At 45.0% G+C, this 18,198-nt stretch overlaps 1 protein-coding gene across 7 annotated transcripts in view; it reads left to right on the forward strand.

The window, feature by feature from the left end:
- RNF38 (ring finger protein 38) overlaps positions 1–18,198 on the forward strand; it is a 425,742-nt gene that overhangs the window by 350,683 nt on the left and 56,861 nt on the right. For 2 of the 7 annotated variants that reach the window (XM_077251718.1, XM_077251708.1), the window contains exon 1: positions 16,423–16,603. The exons of 3 other annotated variants lie outside the window; for them this stretch is intronic. In XM_077251718.1, the coding sequence (XP_077107833.1) occupies positions 16,595–16,603 (9 nt within the window). In that variant the 5' untranslated portion in view covers positions 16,423–16,594. Of the gene's footprint in view, positions 1–16,371; positions 16,604–18,198 lie in introns of those variants that run through there. 2 more of the 7 variants (XM_077251735.1, XM_077251727.1) reach the window with 2 other exon arrangements.

Consider the following 18,198-nt stretch of genomic DNA (forward strand, 5'->3'; position numbering starts at 1 on the left):
ATGTTTTGTTTGCCTATTTGTTCCAGTTTGCAGCTGAAGTTTTGTTACTGTGTCTGGAAAGCTCTCGTCGATCAGGGATTGCTACTCTGGCGTTATGAGTTAATGCCAGAGTTTAAGGTAATCTCTGGATGGTGTTTTGTTAGTATTTTTCTGCTGACCATGAAAGTATACTATCTGTCTTCTGCTATCTAGTAAGCGGACCTCAAATTTGCTAAGACTATTTTCCTGCTGCGTTTGTTGTTTCATCTGAACTCACCGTCATTATATGTGGGGGGCTACTGTCTTCTTTGGAATATTTCTCTAGAGGTGAGCCAGGTCTTATATTTCCCTCTGCTAGCTATTTAGGTCTTAGGCCAGAGCTGGGCATCTAGCGATAAATAGGAAATGCTACCTGGCTATTTCTAGTTGCGCGGCAGGCTTAGTTCATGGTCAGTATAGTTCCATCTTCCGAGAGCTTGTCCCTCTATAGGCTTGCTATGATCTCTGCCTGCAGAGATCATGACAGGCATGCATACAGGGACTGAACGGGGGAGGCATGCATACAGGGACTGAACGGGGGAGGCATGCATACAGGGACTGAACGGGGGAGGCATGCATACAGGGACTGAACGGGGGAGGCATTCATACAGGGGCTGAACGGGGGAGGCATGCGTACAGGGACTGAACGGGGGAGGCATGCATACAGGGACTGAACGGGGGAGGCATGTATACAGGGACTGAACGGGGGAGGCATGCTTAAAGGGACTGAACGGGGGAGGCATGCATACAGGGATGGAACGGGGGAGCCATGCATACGAGGACAGGAAAGGGGAGGCATGCATACAGGGACTGAACGGGGGAGGCATGCTTAAAGGGACTGAACGGGGGAGGCATGCATACAGGGATGGAACGGGGGAGCCATGCATACCAGGACAGGGAAGGGGAGGCATGCATACAGGGACTGAACAGGGGAGGCATTCATACGAGGACAGGAAAGGGGAGGCATTCATACGAGGACAGGAAAGGGGAAGCATGCATACAGGGACTGAACGGGGGGGAGGCATGCATACAGGGAAGGAACGGGGGAGGCATGTAGACAGGGGCAGGGACGGGGAGGCATTCATACCGTCCAGGAAAGAGTGAGGCATGCATGCAATAACAGGGACAGGGGAGGCATGCAGACAAGGACAGGGATAGGGCAGCCACCCATAGCATGACAGGGATGAGGGGGACAATGCATACCCGGCTTATACTTGAGTCAATAAGCTCACCCCGTTTTCCGTAGCAAAAGTAGGTGCCTCGGCTTACACTCGGGTCGGCTTATACTCAAGTATATACGGTATTTGATCCCATAAATGCAATGTATGTTTTTCTCACTTCATTTTACCAACTTAGACTATTTAGTGCTGATGTATCAGACACAAATTGGATTCCAAAAATATTTAAACATGGGTTGTAAGGAAACAAAATAGGTTAAAAGCCAAGGGGGGTGAATACATTTGCAAGCCACTGTACATCTGTGTTATTACCTGAACCTGGCATTCATTTCAAACCCATATAAATTAATAAGACCCAATCATGTGTACACTGCTCTCATTACCTAAATATGTATCTAAACCCTAAAACAAACGTTTGCGTGAATCTTGATGCTGGAAAAACACAAACTTTTTGCTAGATACATTACAGGTAAATGCCGCTGAGCTCCTTGCCTGTGACAGTTTTTGATTCCTATTACACCTTTAGCCATGTTCTGCATATCTTTGGTTACTGGAAGATGGGTAATGTCCAGGGTTTCATGTGTTTTTCTGACCTCACAGAAATGTGAATATGCTTACCCATCTAGTTACACATATGCTGCTTTAATACGTGGCTTGATTTGTAATGAATTTATGATCGGGGTGGGTAGACATTGCTGTGTTGTGATGCCACATTGCTTTTTACTACGTACAAATAAAGTTAGATGGGAGAGACGTGGGTTTATTTTCCAGATAGCAGAATCATTTATATGGCAAGTGGGATTGATAGCTGTTCTTAGTGTTTACATACCAGAACATTTGCAAGTACAGTTGGCTTAAATTGATATGCCAGTGGCAGGGGAGGCTTACATTATATCACTAATGGGCCTCTGAGCCAAATGTTTTCTGAGCAGATGCCGTCCCATGGCATTATAAATATCCTCCTGTTATAAGCTGAATTTTCATTCCTAGATCCCTAGGATCTCTAGATTCCCATGATGACTTTTCATGTGCTTGTGTGAAATGTGTTAGCCCTCGCATCACTCTCTAAAAATGGATGTGGCTTTACCTAGGTTATGTCCTGTTTATTAGAGGACACTTAAGGTATATACTTGCATTTTCTATAGAATTTTGCTAGAAACACCAACAGATCACAGTATAGAAAAATATGAAAATATATCCCAATAGTAAAAAAGGGAATTTATGACAAATAAAAAAGAATAATATGAATATAAGATATGGAAAGGTTCCCTGCTCAAGAACCCCCCACCATTAACTAGGGTGGGATTCCGCAGCAAAAGCTGCTTCTACTCATGACTCCTCATGCGTTAGTTGATTGCCCATTCACAGTTGCTATATAATACCAATGCCAGTCCAAACGTTCTTCAGATAATATAAACTAATCATGAGCAGGACATCATTGAAGTACTCAAACACCTCATTGGTAAATATTATGGTGTCATTCAGTTGTGTGTGTGTGTTTATGTATATATGTATATATATATATATATATATATATATATATAGTAAGGAAAATAAGTGTTTAATACATTGCCAATTTTGCAAGTTTTCTCACCTACAAAGAATGTAGAGTTCTGTAAGTTTTATCGTGGGTACAATTCACCTGAGAGAGACAGAATCTAAAAATAAAAGCCATAAAATCACATTGTATGATTTTTACATACCATAATTACATTGCATTTTATTGCATGAAATAAGTATTTGAACACTTGCCAACCAGCAAGAATTCTGGCTCTCACAGACATGTTAGTTGTTTTTTTTTTTTTAAGAAGCCCTTCTTCTTCTTCTTTATTTTTTTTTATAAAACGCTAACATATTCCACAGGGCTTTACAGTTTACACACGTTATCATCGCTGTCCCCAATGGGGCTCACAATCTACATTATAATAATAATAATAATTAATAATAATAATTTTTATTTATATAGCGCCAACATATTCCGCAGCACTTTACAATTAAGCGGGGACATGTACAGACTATTTAAACAGTGACATTAGGAGTGAGGTCCCTGCTCGCAAGCTTACAATCTACAAGGAAATGGGGGGACACGTGAAAAGTGCTTGTTATTTCAGGTCTGGCAATTATAATAAATAGGGATTTTCATATAAAGCTGCATGATCCGGTCATCAGCCCGTGTGTTTAAGTGCAATAGTCAAGTATCAAGTGCAGTTATCATGTGCATGGAGGGTGTGGAGACAGATGAATAGTAGGGTGCAGATTCAGAATAATATTTGGAAGGAGGGAACAGGGCAAAGTTAGTTTACTGAGTAGTTGATGTGGTAGGCTTGTTTGAAGAGATGGGTTTTCAAAGCGCGCTTGAATAGGTCGGGGCTAGGTATCAGTCTGATAGTCTGGGGAAGTGCATTCCAGAGAGCTGGCGCAGCACGAGAAAAGTCTTGGAGATGGAGGTGTGAGGTTCGGATTATGGGGGATGCTAGTCTTAGGTCATTTGTAGAACGGAGGGCATGTGTAGGGCGATAGACAGAAATGAGAGAGCAGATATAAGGCGGTGCAGAACTGTGGAGGGCTTTGTGGGTGAGAGCGATGAGTTTATACTGGACCCTGTAGCGAATGGGTAGCCAGTGTAATGACTGGCACAAGATGGAGGCATCGGTGAAGCGGCTGGACAGAAATATCACCCTGGCTGCCGCATTCAAGATGGATTGGAGAGGAGAAAGTTTGGTAAGAGGGAGACCGATCAGAAGAGAGTTGCAGTAGTCCAGACGAAAATGAATAAGAGCGACAGTAAGATCATTCCCTATCAGTATGTCTTTGGAATGTGGGAGGAAACCGGAGAACCCGGAGGAAACCCACGCTAACACAGGGAGAACATACAGACTCCTTGCAGATGTTGTCCTTTGTGGGGTTTGAACCCAGGACTCCAGCGCTGCAAGACTGCAGTGCTAACCACTGAGCCACTGTGCAGCCCTCCTACTCTGCACTCATTACCTGTATTAATTGCACCTGTTTGAACTTGTTACCGCTATAAAAGACACCTATCCACACACTCAATCACACTTCAACCACTCCACCATGGCCAAGACCAAAGAGCACAAGACCTGCACAAGGCTGGGATGGGCTACAGGACATTAACAAGGCAACAACTGTTGGCACAATTATTAGAAAATGGAAGAAACATGACTGTAAATCTTCCTCTGTCTGGGGCTCCATGTAAGATCTTGTCTCGTGGAGCAAGAATTATTCTGAGAAAGATCAGTAATCAGCCCAGAACTACACGGGAGGATCTGGTCAATGACCTGAAAAGACCTGGGACCACAGTCTCAAACATTACCATTAGCAACATACTACATTGTGATGGATTAAAATCATGTAGGGCATGCAACATCCCCCTGCTCACGTGAGCACATGTCCAGGCCCATTTGAAGTTGACCATCTGGATGATCCAGAGGAAGTATGGGTGAAAATCATGTGGTGAGATGAGACCAAAATAGAACTTTCTGGTATCGACTCCACTCGCTGTGTTTGGAGGAAGAAGGATGAGTACAACCCCATAAACACAGTCCCAACCGTGAAGCATGGTGGGGGAAACATCATACTTTGGGGGTGGTTTTCTGCAAAGGGGACAGGATGACTGCACCGTATTGAAGAGATGGAGTCATGTATCGCGAGATTTTGGCCAACAACTTCTTTCCCTAAGTAAATGCATTGAAGATGGGTCGTGACCAGAAATACACAGCCAGAGCTACTAAGGAGTGGCTCTGTAAGAAGTATTTTAAGGTCCTGGAGTGGCCTAGCCAGTCTCCTGACCTGAAACCAGTAGAAAATCCTTGGAGGGAGCTGAAACTCAGTGTTGCCCAGCAACAGCCCCGAATTCTGAAAGATCTGGAGAAGATCTGTATGGAGGAGTGGGCCAAAATCCCTGCTGCAGTATGTGCAAACTTGGCCAAGAACTATAGGAAACATCTGAACTCTGTAATTGCAAACAAAGGTTTCTGTATCAAATATTAAGTTCTGTTTTTCCATTGTATCAAATACTTATTTTCATGCAATAAAATGCAAATTAATTATATAAAATCATGCAGTGTGATTTTCTGGATTTTTTTTAAGATTATGTCTCTCACAGTAAGTATTTCTTAAAGGAATAAAATAGGAGCAGAACATCACATAGGGGCAGATTATTGGGTTTGCATCAGAAGGTATAAGTAGTTGGGGTGGAGACCAATCTCATTCTTCCTAAGCATAAGATCGGCATTTCAAACACAATGGTTCAAATAATTTTTCCCCAAAGACTTCTAAGAAAATTATTATTTTATGGGACACAGCATTGATAACGTGTCTGAGAAGCATAGATGGACCAATTATACGTTAATACAGGAGAGGGTCTGCGTAAATGATCAAATCAGTGTTTTATGCTTTAGTCTTCTGAACTTTGGTATGTTTCGGTATTATCAAGAACCACGATTCCTAAAGCTGGTAATACCCATTAGATGGAAGTAGGCCGAATGATACTTCTTCCGATTGTTTAGCCAACAGCCATTTCAGCCAAGCCTCCCATACGCAGGAGCGCTCCTGTGTTCTCTAAGAAAGCCACTGGCCAATGTTATCTCCAGAAAAACAATGGGACCGAGATCTCTCCATTGCACGGCGGCAGCTCCCATACAAATTATACTGTCCGTCGAAGCCAACGATATTGACAGGTTCGACCAACATTAATCTAATGTGTATGGGGTCATAAGAATGGTCATTCAACTGATTACATGCCCATGTTATGGGAACTTTACTTTAATGTGTCGCTACATTGTTGTTCTCGTACTTTGGCTGGTTGATAGTGTATTTACCTAGCCTGCAATGCTGAATGCAATCCATTGTCTGTTAGTTCCTCTTAGGTCTCAATTAGCTCTCTGCAGAACCCTTTTGTGAGATTACTGACAGAAGGCCCCTTTTCCTGATATGTAAAATCACTGAAACATAATTCTGTTCCTGTGGCCTATAGACTATAAACTACAGGAAATAAGTTTGCTGTCACTATTGCTTCTATCTCCAGTGTCTTCACTTGTATACACAAAGTATTTCTCACCAGAAAATTATTACAATTGCACGTTTTGTTGTACACGTTTATTTCCTTTGTGTTTATTGGAGCAATGCAAAACAAACTGAGAAAAACGCAAATTGGACATAATTTCACATACAATCCCAAAAATGAGCAGGACAAAATTGTTGCCACCTTTCCAAAATTGTGCATATAAGGGGTAGAGAAGTCAGCTCACCGTTGTCCGCTGCACCTTGCCTGGATGAGAATCACAGCATGGAGCCGTCCTAGTCTGGAACGTTCCAAAATGTACAGGATAAAGAAAGAAATTCTCCAGCGTTGGCTGTATAGATAAAACTTCACATTTATTGGATCTTCATAAAATATCACATGCTGGCATACCACCGATGAATAAGACTCCTTAGTCAAAATGCTCTGGTTTGTCCTTTGGGTACCCGGAGGTATTCCAGCATGTCATTTTTTATGAAGCTCCAATAAACATGAAGTTTTATCTATACAGTCAACATTGAACACAGATTTTTTCTTTCCTTTTCTTGTTCATTTCCAAAATTGTGGGTACACAACTTGTCTCAGGCGTGTGATGCTCGTTTAAACTCACCTGTGGCAAGTAACAGGTGTGGGCAGTATGAAAATCACACCTGAAACGAGATAAAAAGAGGATAAGTTGGCTCAATCTTTGCATTGGGTGTCTATGTGTGTCACACTAAGCATGGAGAACAGAAAAGAGAAGAGAACTGTCTGTGAACTTGAGAACCAAAATTGTTGAAAAACGTCAACAATCTCAAGGATACAAACCCATCTCCAGAGATCTTGATGTTCCTTTGTCTACGGTGCGCAACATAGTCAAGACGTTTACAACCCATGGCACTGTAGCCATGGGTTTTGGCCACGACTGTAAATGTAATGTATGAACTGTAAGCAAAACTATAAGGTAAGCTTACACGGGCATATAACACAGCCGAGTGCTGTCTGATGTTGGCTGAAAGTTATACTATGGGGCAATGCAGATCTGTGATTATTTTCTAATGGAAAAAGAAAAAGCAGTTCTAGCTCCTTAAAATTCTTCTTTATTTCATCATTAAAAGTAAATGCACATGGTGTACATGCTTCCTTGGATATATGCCAAACACGGACAAAGGCAACATGTTTCGATCTCAACGATCTTTGTCAAAGCCATGGCTACTGCCAGACTTCTTATCTCTAGGGAGAACAAAAGGATTGGACACTGAAACTGAGTAGGCCAAACCCTTCTCTCCTTCAACAGTATATGATTATATGTGGGGGAGGACTTGGGAGGCCCCCTCATATACATTAGACTGACGTCCAATCCCTCCATTATCAGTGGCTTCAATCGACTCTAGTATAATGAGAATGAGGGCCTTATCTTGTAACCCAGAGCAACGTTAATTTTTCTGGGTGATAAATAAAAACACAGTAAATTGCCTGCAAAAATATTCATTTTGAATATTTAAAAAAATGGCCAATGGCCAGGTCCTTTACACGCCCGCTCTGGATACAGATTCTCCGAGAGATCTCTGCCTGGCCTATAGATCTTAACAGCTCATTTATGTATAAGAAAAATGTAGATTTCTCTGAAACAAGACATCAGATCGTTGAGATCAAAACCTCATTGTATTCAGCTTCCTATGACCAAAAGCTCATATAGATGGCTTAGGAGGGTTGATCTTACGGACAGATTCCATTTAATGTGCATTTATTAGGTTTTTATAAACTGCTTTTGTTAGGTAAATATGAGTTGTTATGCTCCCGAAAAATGTACATTTCTGAATTTTAAGACTTATCTACCGGTATATGGATTATGATAGTATCACCAATATGAGCAGAAACCATAGGAAATACATACGGTACAAGTTGTCAGCTGTTCCCATATCGTCTGGAGATGATGCTGTATCTACAATACATTAGAAAACTCAAAAGCAAGGTAAAATAAACCCATACACATGGTAATTATTATATATAAACCGAGAAAGAACACCCCGAAATGTGGGCCAAATATAATGAGGTGTAGAAAAATCACAAGTTTATTGATCATGCAATTGGTACACAAAAGAAATGCAGCCAGAAGAAAGCAGGCGCACAGCCAAGTAAAAAAACACAGTAAATGATCTGGAACCATAAAAATAAATATATAAGATAATATGTGAAAGGAAGCTGCCGAGTGCCTAAATCTACTGGTGTACTAGGCAAAGTTCATGTATGGTGACAACTACAGTATGCATAACCCATGTGAAAGCGTCATTAAAGTATGTGCATGGAGACGCAATGTTATAATAGGCAACGCTAAATGATGGCCATTATTCATTGCTGTGAAATTGCTGTGCTGTAATACTAACCCATAGGGAATAGCCGAAGCGTATCATGATATGTCTATTAGAATACAAAAGTGCGAAAGTGCATAGACATATGTGAAATGAATTACCCCTTGTAAGTAGATATTGAAAATAATAAAGAATTAAGATTAGTATATACCTGTGCGGTGTACAGCAGATACAATCAGGAGGAGGAGACTACCCCAACTCGCGTTTCGGCATTTGCCTTTGTCAGGGGATGGCGTCATCTGAGGGGAGTTTAAAAATGAGTGTCAGCCAATGAGAGGCGGTAGTGGGTGTGGCTTGATGCATGCATGCACAAGATGTCTGCCACGCTCTGCACCATGTGCCCCCTATCTACAATAGGCCCACGTAAAATATGCTCATCCTGCATTTCTTAGAGGGATGGGAGAATAAGTGTGTATTTTAAATGCTAAAACCCTGATAATCTTATGGACCTGTAGGCACTGTATGCATCTCCATATGGTACTGGTTTTTGTGAAAATCACCATATTACAATATCTAAGGTACAGTGCGATATGGGTGCTGTATTAGGGATTCAAACTCAGTTTAGGGTTTTAATATCGCTGCAAAGCAAATAACTTCAAAGTAGTAATCTAACTATTACCAGAGAGCGACTGCAATACTGTTACCTAGAAGACAGCTCTGGCGAATCCAAGCCATTAGCTGTGTAAGGCTGGATATGTGTGTGGTGAGTAGTAGGCCTCTTGATTGAATTGGCGATAGCTGCTGTTCAATCAGGAGCTGCATTCATTATACACATGCCCGGCAGTCTGACTCTCCTGCCCAGGTTTCGCTGCCAGTTCTCCTAGTCTGGCTGACATCACTGGCAGTATGCAGCTGCAATTACCAAACAGCCGAGCTTATCCAAAAGCAGGCAACAGTTTCAGAAGAAGCAGGTAGTGAAATATTACCAGACGTATACAAACCAATCGATCGGTCTCTAGGACACTTTACACTAATATAGGCTTTGGCAGTAAATGGAGACACAGGAAGCTACATGTCACGGAGATTCATTCCTCCCACATTCCAAAGACATACTGATAAAAAATGTAGACTGTGAGCCCCATCAGGGACAGCGATGATAATGTGTGCAAACTGTAAAGCGCTGTGGAATATGTTGGCGCTATATAAAAATAAAGATTATTATTGCAAGCTTTACTTCTCCCCATTGAGGAGGTTTATTGGTCCTCACTGTATCTCTGGGTGGTTCCTGTGTGCTCCATTACATTGTCTATTCTCCCTTAGAACCCATGCTTCTAGAATAACCGTATAGTCGCCCACCTGATGTCCACCATGGACTGTGTATGCCACCTCAGCCACTGCAGTGTGCTGATAAAACTGACTGAATGGGGTCCTGGGTTCAAATCCCACCAAGACAACATCTACAAGGAGTCTGTATGTTCTCCCCTTGGGTTTCCTCTGGGTTCTCTGGTTTCCTCCCACACTCCTTACACATACAATTTAGATTGTGAGCCCCAATGGGGACAGCGATGATAATGTCTGTAAGGTGCTGTGGAATTAATGGCGCTATATAAGTGGGTAAAATAAAAAAATAAATGGAACAAAAATGTAAATGAGATTTGGCAGCTCTAATGAACTGGCCATTAAAATACAATGGTTAGTGGTTGGTTCAAATAGATTTCCATTTTTTCTTTTACATGGTATGTAAAGTTGCCCAGAAGCTTAAATATCTGTGACAAGGAGAACCTGCCAGCAGGATTTTGTAAAGTGAAGCCATGGCTGTAATGGCGCTGTTATACTTATTACTTAGATACCTTTGGTGGTGAAATCAGCTTTGTGGTTCTTCTTTTATCACCACTTGAAGTTTTCTGCTAATCAGATTTTGGTGCACAGGGGCCGGACTGTACACGGGGTCGTCTTCTCCTGCCTGTGATTCCCAGAGCCTCTGCTGCCTCCTCTGACATCTCAGCAGAGATCAATCACTCATAGAGGAGAGGCAGGCGGAGAGGCTGGACTGTACACGGGGTCTTCTTCTCCTGTCTGTGATTCCCCGGACCCTCTCCTGCCTCCTCTGACATTTCAGCAGAGATCAGTCACTCATAGACCAGAGGCAGGCGGAGGAGCCGGACTGTACTCGGGGTCTTCTTCTCCTGTCTGTGATTCCCCGGACCCTCTCCTGCCTCCTCTGACATTTCAGCAGAGATCAGTCACTCATAGACCAGAGGCAGGCGGAGGAGCCGGACTGTACTCAGGGTCTTCTCCTGTCTGTGATTCCTGGACCCCTGCTGCCTCCTTTGTTTGATATCTCAGCAGAGATCAATTACTCATAGACTGGATGCTGTAGGGGGTCCAAGGAATCACAGACAGGAGGAGAAGACTCCGTGTAAAGTTCGGCCCCTGTAAACCAAAATCTGATTAGCAGAAAACTTCAAGTGGTTATTAGAGAAGAACCACAAAGCTGATTTCACCACCAAAGGTATCTATGTAATCAGTGTAACAGCTATGTGTTTACTTTATATTACAAACTCACACTGACACGTTCTCTTTAAAGGGAATCTGTCAGCAGGTTTTGTTATGTCATCTGTGAACAACATGATTCTATATAGGAGCCGAGAGACTGATTACAGGGATGTGTCTCTTATTAGGCTTTGTGCTGTAGCTTCAAAACAATCAGTGAGGACTACATGTCTTGGGCAGGCCAGTCAGGCTAATCAATGTAACCCCCACCCCATCGCGGATTGCCAGCTGACTAACAATGCAGTGTACACAGGTAGAAAGCTGCCAATCAGGAGTGTCTGCGGGCTTATACACAACCCAGAAGTCTTAGCTTTGCTACATATACTGTACATCAGACAAAACAGGGATTCTATCTAAATTACACCAAGCTGCCCACTTGAACATCGCTTGAATCAGGCTCTCTGTCTCTAGATCATGCTGCTCTCAGATTACATTGAATAACACTAAAAAGCATGATATATTCAATCATTATGCATTAATTTCAAATGGTTAATTGTAATAATAGCAGAGTATGACCAATGTGCGTCACAGTGAATCACAGACTCGTATACAGCCTACAATCAAATACCTATAAAGATAGTGACCTCATCATGGATGCCTAGTAAGAACAGCAGCAGTCATGTCCCTGCCCCATTAGCGGTGTATCATGGAGACAACTGTTACATTGGTGCCATAGTTATTATGTGCTACATTGTGTCACATTGGATGTGTAACCAATTGGTGACCGCAGTAGCTTATCGCCATGAGATAATAGTATAGCCAAATGTAGAATACTTTTTTTGCTTTAAACGGTTCAGTGCTCTTCCCTTTATGGAATTACATTGTACAGAAAGGTAAAAATACTAGAAGAGATACTGAAGAACTGTCAGACATTACAGTAAGAAGATAAAAGTAAGAGAAGCTGAGTTACAATTAGGAATGGAACAGAACACATAAAAGTAAGGTGCTACAAGCCCAGTTCCCGCCACAGCTGGACTCCTTATGGTGACACTTCCGGCTGGTCTTCCTCCACGCTATCATAGGGGTGCCGTATGCATGTAGTCACCTCTAGTCAGCCTTATAGAGGGTATATGCAGCTAATGGTCCCTTCTTGGTACTCACGACTCACACTTAGGGGTGAAGCCTGTGTGGGCAGTAATCTCAGCACAGGTCTGTGTAGTCCCACTTATGAACCAGACTAGTGCACGTGAATAGTAGACAGGTCCTTTGTCCATGCTGTCAAGCGCACACAACTAATGATGTTCGCCATTTACAGACATGTTCATCGCTACGCGGTCATTTGCCAAACATGGATAGCATATACACCAAAGTCAATGAATGGAGGGATTCAGATGAAGGTTTTTACTGATGACCATGTAAAAATTACGGATCAGGGTCACCCATTGAACTCAATGTGTGTAAAAAAAAAACAAACCAATGCAATTTGAACACTGTCCATATATAACAGACCCTTATCAATTATTAACATGGGAAACTGTACTGATGTATAAAAATGGATGCCAAAAACAGATGATAACAAAATGGAAAAATCGGCAGTTTTTTTCTAGATGATAAACAGACCATCTGAACCCAGACTCATAGTGAAAGCTGAGGCCGCCACAGTAAGGTTGTCTGAGTCCACAGTGGATAGGCATCACAAATAGTGCCCCTCTCTGTCAGCTTGGGTTTTTCACTGCATTATATTGTATTGTTCACACTAGACAACCCTTAAAAGATTTGTCGCAAGATTTAAATGTTAGAAAAGAAAATGTATTGATATTTGGAAATCAATTGCAGATTTGACACCTGGAGTGACTGGATGCTGCACTGATGTCTCCAAACCCTGAGCTACGAGAGGTCACCTGTGTTCTATGGCCGCTCTCCCTTCTCAGGATTTTAGTACCTGCACATGCCACTGGCCAAGACAAGCACTGAAAGCATGGTGAGCCCCAGCAGGGAGGGCAGGCAGAACCCACAGGCCACCTCTCACTGCTAGGGGAATAGTGTGTCACCATTGTGTGCAGGCACTAATGTTCGGTTCCCAGAGCAGGTAAAGGGTTAATGAGGCTAGTGTGCACAGTGATGGGGAGAATGGCGGAGCAGCAGTAACAGATCTGATGCCCACTCTCTGGGGCTGTGGGTGAGGAGAGTGGAGTATGGCTTCTCCCCTCCCAATGTACAGTATATTCTGCCCTGAGGTCTGAATATAATATACTATAATATATTGGGCAGCACTCAATACAGTTCTATACATAAAAATTAATTTATTACATGTAAAGCTGGTGCAGACCCCACTAGGAACCACATCTATCCTGCACCGCACTATACAAAAATAATGCAGCCATGAGCTTGTGGCTATAGCGGGGTGCAGGCAAATATAATATACACACACACACACACACACACACACACACACACACACACACACACACACACACACACACACACACACACACACACACACACACACACACACACACACACACACACACACACTTGAAACTAGAAGTTTCCATACACTATATAAAAAACACATATGCATGCTTTTCTCAATATCTGACACATGATATCAGAATAAACCTTTCCTGTTTTAAGTCAATTAGTATTACCATCATTATTAATATTTGCCAAAATAATGAGAGAATGTTTTAAGGCATTTTTATCACTTACTGCAAAGTCAAAAGTTTACATACATTTCATTACTATTTGGTACCATTGCCCTTACTGAATGACTTGGGTCAAACATTTGGGATATCCTTCCACAAGCTTCTCACAATAGTTGGTTGGAATTTGGGCCCATTCCTCCTGACAAAACTGGTGGAACTGATCCAGATTTGTAGGTCGCCTTTCACGCACCTGCCTTTTCAGTTTTGCCCATACATTTTCACTAAAATATTGACTTTGTTATCCTTAAGCCTCTTTGTTACCATTTTGGCAGTATGCATTGGGTTATTGTCCATTTGGAAGACCCATTTTCGCCCAAGCTGTAACTTACTGGCTGATGTCGTGAGATGTGGCTTCAGTATTGACACAAAATCTTCTTTTCTCATGTTGCCATCTATTTTGTGAAGTGCACCAGTCCCTCCTGCAGCAAAACAACAACCGCACAACATGATGCTGACACCCCCGTGTTTCACAGGTGGGATGGCATTCTTAGGCTTTCAAGCTTCTCTTTTTTTTCCTCCAAGTAACGATGGTCATTATGCCCCAAAAGTTAAATTTTAGTTTCATCACACCATAGGACATGTCTCCAAAATTTAAAGTATTTGTTCCTGTGTGCATTTGAAACATTAATCTGGCTTTTTTATGTTTCTTTTGGAGTGATGGCCTTTCAGCCCATGTTGATATAGTACTCATTTCACTGTGGAAATTGACACAATCTCACCAGCTTCCGCCATCATCTCCACAAGGTCTTTTGCTTTTGTCCTTGGATTGATATGCACATGTCGTACCAAAGCACGTTCATCTCTGGGACACAGAACCTGTCTCCTTCCTGAGCGGTATGACAGCTGGACATTCCCATCTTGTTTGTCCTTGCATATAATTGTTTGCACAGATGAACAAAGTACCTTCAGGTATCTTGAAATTGTACCAATGGATGAGCCAGACTTGGGCAAGTCCACAATTGATTTCTTTAGACTTTCCCATGATGCTACACAAAGAAGCAGTGTGTTTCAGGTGTGCATTAAAATACATCCACAGGTGTGTCTCTAACTCAGAAGCTTCCAAACACATGACATCATCGTATGGGCAGTCCAGAATTGTTTAAAGGCGTAGTAATCTTAGGCTACTTTCACACTAGTGTCGTGCACTGCACGTCGCTATGCGTCTTTTTGTAGAAAAAAACGCATCCTGCAAAAGTGCTTGCAGGATGCGTTTTTTCTCCATAGACTTGCATTAGCGACGCATTGCCACACGTCGCAACCGTCGTGCGACGGTTGCATCGGACAGTCGCCACCAAAAAACGTTACATGTAACGTTTTTTGGTGCGTCGTGACCGTCTTTTCCGACTGCGCATGCGTGGCCGGAACTCCGCCCCCGCCTCCCCGCACATCACAATGGGGCAGCAGATGCGTTGAAAAACAGCATCCGCTGCCCCAGTTGTGCGGCGCATTCACTGCTTGCGTCGGTACGTCACAACGACGCAATTCGTCGTGCGACGCTAGTGTGAAAGTAGCCTTAGTGTTTGTAAATTTTTGACTTTGCAGTAATAAAAATGCCTTAAAACATTCTCTCTCATTATTCTGCCATTTGGCAAATATTAATAATTATGGTAATCCTAATTGGCCTAAAACAGGAAAGGTTTATTCTGATTTCATGTCAAATATTGAGAAAAACATGCAGATGCGTCTTTTTATATAGTGTATGTAAACTTCTGGTTTCGTGTGTGTGTGTACGCTGTTGCCAATATCAGTCACATTTGGCAGCCGCCAGGTGAACAGTCGTCTCCATCTCTCCTGACACCCCTATACAGAGGGCCGCTTAGGGCCTGGGAATCCCCACCACATCTCCCTCTGTATATATACACACCAGGTGTGCGCAATGGACAACCAACCACCCAATCCTTACGCCATGAGACATCAGTGAGGAATAGGTGGTAGATGCCTATACACATTAGACTGCCGGCCAATGGCTCTGACGTCATCGGGTCTTGGTGACTTATCTCTCATGGGCGCGTACAACTGGGGCATCTTCTAACACCCTTTAGAATGCAACTAAACACCAGTGGAGCCATCATGTGTGACCTCATTACAGTATATGTGTGCTCTTGTTATTTTAGTCTTATTAATGGCTGCTACTCTTGAGTACACGCTCGTCCACACAGCCATAGTGGCTCTGACTGCTGGACCGCTGCCCAGAACAAACATGGCGGCCGCAGCCTCAGCACAACACAAAGCCGTGCAGTTGCCCACTCTGACAGCGCCGCTACTGAACTAGACAGCTGTGTGATTAGCCGGCGGAGAAGTCAGGGGTCGCCCTCCGGCCATTTTCCAGGAGACCGAAACGCATTAATAATAGGGAGACCAGGCGGAACTCTTTGCGCTTGTTTCTTCGCCTGACTTATCCCACCCCAGACACAAATCCAAGCAGTGCCCGGAGCCATCAGCGACATGTTTAATGCTGGCAACACTGTTCAGTACCCGATAATCTCCACCCAACCTCTTTAAGATGATCAACAGCAAATAAACTATTCCGCTCCTCGCACCCGTGACTACACGTCCCCTGTCCTCTTAATATTGCTCCCGGCGCCCACATCAAAGATGGCTGCTCTTCCCGGTGTGTTTATAGCAGGCAGGGGCGGGGCCACTGTCGTGACGTCACTGCACCCCAGGCCAAGCATTGGGGGCGGGTTCGGTTCTTGTCCAGGCCCAGATTATACAGTGAGGAAGAGGCAGCAGAGCGAGAGATAAATCCGGAGAATGGAGAGGGGCGGGCGGTGCACTAGTGAGAAGCAGCGGCCTCGGCGCGTGTAGGACCCGTGCAGTAACGACACTCGGCCGTTGTGGTGGCGAAGGAGGCGAGTTGTGTATAGCGTTATGTACTCTGTATGTATATCTCTGTGCCTACATCTAGCATGGCGGGCGGGGGTTGTGTACATCCGTGCTGTGTCCGGGACGGGGAGGGGGTGGCGTTCTGTGTGTATGGGGTCTGCATTGTGTCCTGGCTTTGTGTGTCGCCCCGTTATTGTCTGCGCCTATATCGGAAGCTAGACACTTGTAATGGGGGAAACAAGCCAATAAGGTGGGGGAATCGGTGCCACTTGTCTCCTGTGCTGGCACCTCTCATCCCACCAATCCCCCCCTTCCTCCTCCTGTGCTGGCACCTCTCATCCCACCAATCCCCCCCCCCCTTCCTCCTCCTGTGCTGGCACCTCTCATCCCACCAATCCCCCCCTTCGTCCTCCTGTGCTGGCACCTCTCATCCCACCAATCCCCCCCTTCCTCCTCCTGTGCTGGCACCTCTCATCCCACCAATCCCCCCCCCCCCTTCCTCCTCCTGTGCTGGCACCTCTCATCCCACCAATCCCCCCCTTCCTCCTCCTGTGCTGGCACCTCTCATCCCACCAATCCCCCCCCCCCCCCCTTCCTCCTCCTGTGCTGGCACCTCTCATCCCACCAATCCCCCCCCCCCCTTCCTCCTCCTGTGCTGGCACCTCTCATCCCACCAATCCCCCCCTTCGTCCTCCTGTGCTGGCACCTCTCATCCCACCAATCCCCCCCTTCCTCCTCCTGTGCTGGCACCTCTCATCCCACCAATCCCCCCCCCCCCTTCCTCCTCCTGTGCTGGCACCTCTCATCCCACCAATCCCCCCCTTCCTCCTCCTGTGCTGGCACCTCTCATCCCACCAATCCCCCCCCCCCCCTTCCTCCTCCTGTGCTGGCACCTCTCATCCCACCAATCCCCCCCCTTCCTCCTCCTGTGCTGGCACCTCTCATCCCACCAATCCCCCCCTTCCTCCTCCTGTGCTGGCACCTCTCATCCCACCAATCCCCCCCTTCCTCCTCCTGTGCTGGTACCTCTCATCCCACCAATCCCCCCCCCCCCCCCCCTTCCTCCTCCTGTGCTGGCACCTCTCATCCCACCAATCCCCCCTTCCTCCTCCTGTGCTGGCACCTCTCATCCCACCAATCCCCCCCTTCCTCCTCCTGTGCTGGTACCTCTCATCCCACCAATCCCCCCCTTCCTCCTCCTGTGCTGGCACCTCTCATCCCACCAATCCCCCCCCCCCCTTCCTCCTCCTGTGCTGGCACCTCTCATTCCACCAATCCCCCCCCTTCCTCCTCCTGTGCTGGTACCTCTCATCCCACCAATCCCCCCCCTTCCTTCTCCTGTGCTGGCACCTCTCATCCCACCAATCCCCCCCCTTCCTTCTCCTGTGCTGGCACCTCTCATCCCACCAATCCCCCCCTTCCTCCTCCTGTGCTGGTACCTCTCATCCCACCAATCCCCCCCCCCCCCTTCCTCCTCCTGTGCTGGCACCTCTCATCCTACCAATCCCCCCTTCCTCCTCCTGTGCTGGCACCTCTCATCCCACCAATCCCCCCCTTCCTCCTCCTGTGCTGGCACCTCTCATCCCACCAATCCCCCCCTTCCTCCTCCTGTGCTGGTACCTCTCATCCCACCAATCCCCCCCTTCCTC

This window comes from Ranitomeya variabilis, chromosome 1 (genome assembly GCF_051348905.1).
Source record: "Ranitomeya variabilis isolate aRanVar5 chromosome 1, aRanVar5.hap1, whole genome shotgun sequence".
NCBI classification, from domain to species: domain Eukaryota; kingdom Metazoa; phylum Chordata; class Amphibia; order Anura; family Dendrobatidae; genus Ranitomeya; species Ranitomeya variabilis.